This window comes from Dipteris shenzhenensis, chromosome 24 (genome assembly GCF_047967505.1).
Source record: "Dipteris shenzhenensis isolate YYH24624 ecotype China chromosome 24, Dip_SZ_1.0, whole genome shotgun sequence".
Classification (NCBI taxonomy): domain Eukaryota; kingdom Viridiplantae; phylum Streptophyta; class Polypodiopsida; order Gleicheniales; family Dipteridaceae; genus Dipteris; species Dipteris shenzhenensis.
In genome coordinates this window covers 37,141,286-37,144,958 of record NC_141619.1, presented here as the reverse complement: position 1 = coordinate 37,144,958, position 3,673 = coordinate 37,141,286, and the positions used below count along the sequence as shown (strand labels likewise).

The 3,673-nt window shown below is 43.9% G+C and overlaps 1 protein-coding gene across 1 annotated transcript; it reads left to right on the top strand.

The window, feature by feature from the left end:
* Positions 1-1,116: 1,116 nt before the first annotated feature.
* Positions 1,117-2,734, top strand: LOC147886560 (chalcone synthase-like). The gene is made up of 2 exons (XM_087395595.1): positions 1,117-1,241; positions 1,386-2,734. Exons 1-2 carry the CDS (start codon positions 1,127-1,129, stop codon positions 2,369-2,371), a joined length of 1,101 nt encoding a protein of 366 aa, XP_087251721.1. The 5' UTR covers positions 1,117-1,126; the 3' UTR covers positions 2,372-2,734.
* Positions 2,735-3,673: the final 939 nt, after the last annotated feature.

The window sequence follows — 3,673 nt, the reverse complement described above, 5'->3', positions numbered from 1 at the left end:
TTCTTTCTATTAGCTTCCTTTTTTTTTTGCTTTAATACAATTTTGTTTTTCATGTTTTAAAAAAACATACAAAAATCTTTATAATAAATAAATAAATAAATACTCGCACCTACCCATGGTCCTATCGCAATTTGGACTGACGGGCCAAGGTCGAGCTAGGGATCTGACTCATGCGCACTTGTACACATGCACCTCAACCACCGGGCTAGCACACCAAGCGTCGATTTTAGAAGTAAAATGCTTTGAAATTTTGTGCATCTTAAAGTCAAAAAATTTGAAGGTTTGCTTAAAATTTTAGAGGGTTTAAAATGCCTAGAAATTTGCAAGTTTCAATACCTTCTATTTTCAAATTTGAAGCTCAACTTCTAAAATTTGCCATCTACTCAACATTAAACCTAGTTTTTTTTTTTTTTGGGGGGGGGGGAAGTAGCTTATATGTTAGAATAAAAAGGGGGTGATCAGCCCAAGAAAGACCTAACAAATTTGATCAAAAGTAGGCCTAGTGAGCACTATGTACATATCATATATGCATGCAAGAACCACTAGTGAAAAAATATATATAGGAAGTAAAACACTAACTTTTACCATGTTATTTATTTATTTTTGGCACACTCACTTTTTCTTATAGTGGCCATCTATGAGGGCCACATCAGCGCATGGCCTACGATGTAACAACTCAGGTGGGCTAAGTACCATTCTACAAGAGATCCTGCCACGTATTTTGGGTGGTGCTACGTGGCTGTCGAAAAGTCAGGGAGACCTGGTCAACGGTCTGCTGCTGACCGGTCAAAGCAGACTGGTCGTGTTTAGAAAGCGTAGCTGCAAGACCACGGTCACCTTCATATGTTGCGAGTCGGCCAGAGCCAACCAAAAGAAATCGCCATAGCCAACTTTGAGAGCAAAACCTTCATATATTAGAAGCCCCTACCCCCTACATTCTCCTTATCTCTTCACTCTCCTCAGCCCTCTTCATCCCCACTCATCCTTACCTTTCTTCTCCTCCTCCTTCATCATGTATCTCGAACATGAATCTGCTTCCTTCCACTCCAGCCTCGAACCCCTCTCCCTTCTCTCCCCTCCCTCCCTCCCCCTCCCCCCCTCCCCATCCCCCGCTTGTATCCTCTCCATGGGCCGTGCTACCCCCCCCCATCGCATCGACCAGTCCACTTACACTGACTTCTACTTCAATATCACCAACAGCGCCCACAAGACTGAGCTCAAGTCCAAGTTCGCAAGAATCTGTAAGTTGCCGGAGATGAATATTTGTGTTAGATTGATCAGTTTAATCATAATTTTGTGGGGATGCATTACTGCTGATCGTACGTTCTTTGTCTCTGGAGTTCAAACCAAACTGACCATCACGTGAATGCTTTTTGTTGTTTCAGGCGAAAGATCAGGCATCGAGACACGTTACTCTATCCTAACAGAGGAGTTTTTGAAGGCCCATCCAGAGTTCTACACACCGGGGCAGCCTAGTTTAGAAGAGAGGAACAGCATTTTTGCCGAGGAAGTTCCAAAACTCGCGCATGAGGCAGCCTTAAAAGCCATAGAGGAGTGGGGGCGTCCAGCTTCCGAAATCACGCACCTCGTTGTTGCCACCCTCACTGGCGTGGCCATCCCTGGTGCAGACGTCGCCCTCGTAAAGTCGTTAGGCTTAAGGGCCGATGTAAACCGTGTGATGCTTTACATGCTGGGGTGCTACGCTGGTATCACGGCCTTGCGCATAGCAAAAGATCTAGCAGAGAACAATCCATCCGCTCGCATTCTCATCTGCTGCAGCGAGCTTGCAGCACCAACGTTCCGAGCTCCCAACGAGAAGCACCCCTACGACCTAGTTGGTACTGCTCTTTTCGGAGACGGCGCGTCCGGCGTCATCGTAGGAGCCGCCCCAAAGGCGGATATCGAGCGGCCTCTCTACGAGATCCATTGGGCCGGCGAGGTCCTCGCCCCTGACTCGGAGAAAATCATCGAGGGCAAGCTCAAAATGGAAGGCCTGCAATTCTATCTTGATCGAACCCTTCCATCCCTCGTGAGCAAGCATGTGGGCTCATTCTGCCGAAAGACACTTGATCAAGCACCAGGACAGCTAGGATTTAACGATGTTTTCTGGGCAGTGCATTCGGGAGGGCCGGCGATCTTGAACGCTGTGGAAGAAGCCATGCAGCTGGAACCAAAGAAACTGGGAGCGAGCCGAGAGATTCTGAGGAACTACGGCAACATTTCTGCATCGACGGTCCTCTTTGTGCTGGACGAGCTGCGGAAATCGGCCGGCAAACCGCATGGGGACTCGTCAGACTGGGGGATAGCTGTTGCGTTTGGTCCTGGAGTGACAATCGAGGGCGTGTTGCTTCGCAAGGCACAGCCATATTGATCAACGTAGGAAGATCTCGTCGCAGTTTTTTTCCCGGCAACCTACATATATGAGCAACACAACTCAAGATTTTGAGCTCCATAAACGCAGACCTCGAGGTTTGCAATTGCTGTAGAATGGAATATTCAGGTCGTGTAATCACATGCACAGCCTTTCAGCACAGAAATTCTCTATAAGCTATTAGAGTGTCGCTATACCCGAATGTATTCGATAAGCATACACTGTCTTTGTAACCCGGCGCAAGCCTATATAGAAGCAGAATCTTGTGATCTATCATCACTGTATAGCATCAGTCGTTTGGTATGTAAAAGCAATTTTGAGTGTATTCTCCCAGCTATGGAGTGTTATCAATGAAAAGAAAACTACAGTGCACATATGAAATATTTGTGTGCAAGAGACGCAAATATTTGGATTTGGATGATCTACGTACACGTTAACAAAAAGAAGCTTAGCTTGGTCTTTCCGTATAAAGCCACTCAGCACTACGTCATTGGCCGTCTTCTTTGCCATTGACACATTTTTGTTTTGTTTTGAGAGCGGGCTTTGCTATGTAGGCACTTACACACTCTATTTGTCCAATGAATATCATGAATATCTTTTGCCATTTTCAAGTGAAAAAAGACTTATATTTTTATATTGTCAAATGAAAAGCTATTTTAGCTAAAAAGAAATTTGCATTTTCTAGGTAAAACACAAATTTGCATTTTAAAGGAATCAAAGGAAGTAGTAACATCTTCATGGAAACTTTAAAGAAAGTGAGTAGTCACACCTTCATGGAATAAAGGAATGGGAGAGAGAGTCCTAGGGGAACACCAAGGGATAAGGGAATCCAAGGTAGTGGGGGTCATAACTCAAGGATACTAGGCTTTTCTCTTTACGTCTTTCAAGATTCCTAGCATCGTAGTTTCCATTTCTTGCTTGAACTTTGAGTCTCTCCCATTGATGATCCAAAGTCCAAACTCACTTATAAAGAGTAAAAACTTTAAAGTTGTAAGTACTGACCTCCACTCAATAATGACGTAGTAACGCAAAGCTATGCAACTCATCTATACATCTTTCTTAGCATCTTATAGTAGTGGAAATATGACAACATATGCAAAGCATCGACATATAGGTGGTGTACAGAGACACCATTTGATTGAATAATATATTAGGTGGTGTAAAGATACACCATTTGTTTGGAACAAGCCATAGGATTTGTAATCCTATGCCTTTGCATCTCATTGAGAGTGAATACCTGTTTTAGGAAAAATAGATTAGTAACTCAAAACAAAAATCTACAAATGTCTAACTTGCAATTTT

What these genes read in the sequence shown, in the direction of transcription:
- LOC147886560 (XM_087395595.1), top strand. Translation starts at nt 1,127, where the DNA reads ATGGGCCGTGCTACCCCCCCCCATCGCATCGACCAGTCCACTTACACT. An exon ending in GTCCAAGTTCGCAAGAATCT is followed by an intron (nt 1,242 to 1,385) that starts GTAAGTTGCCGG and finishes TTGTTGTTTCAG; the next exon opens with GCGAAAGATCAGGCATCGAG.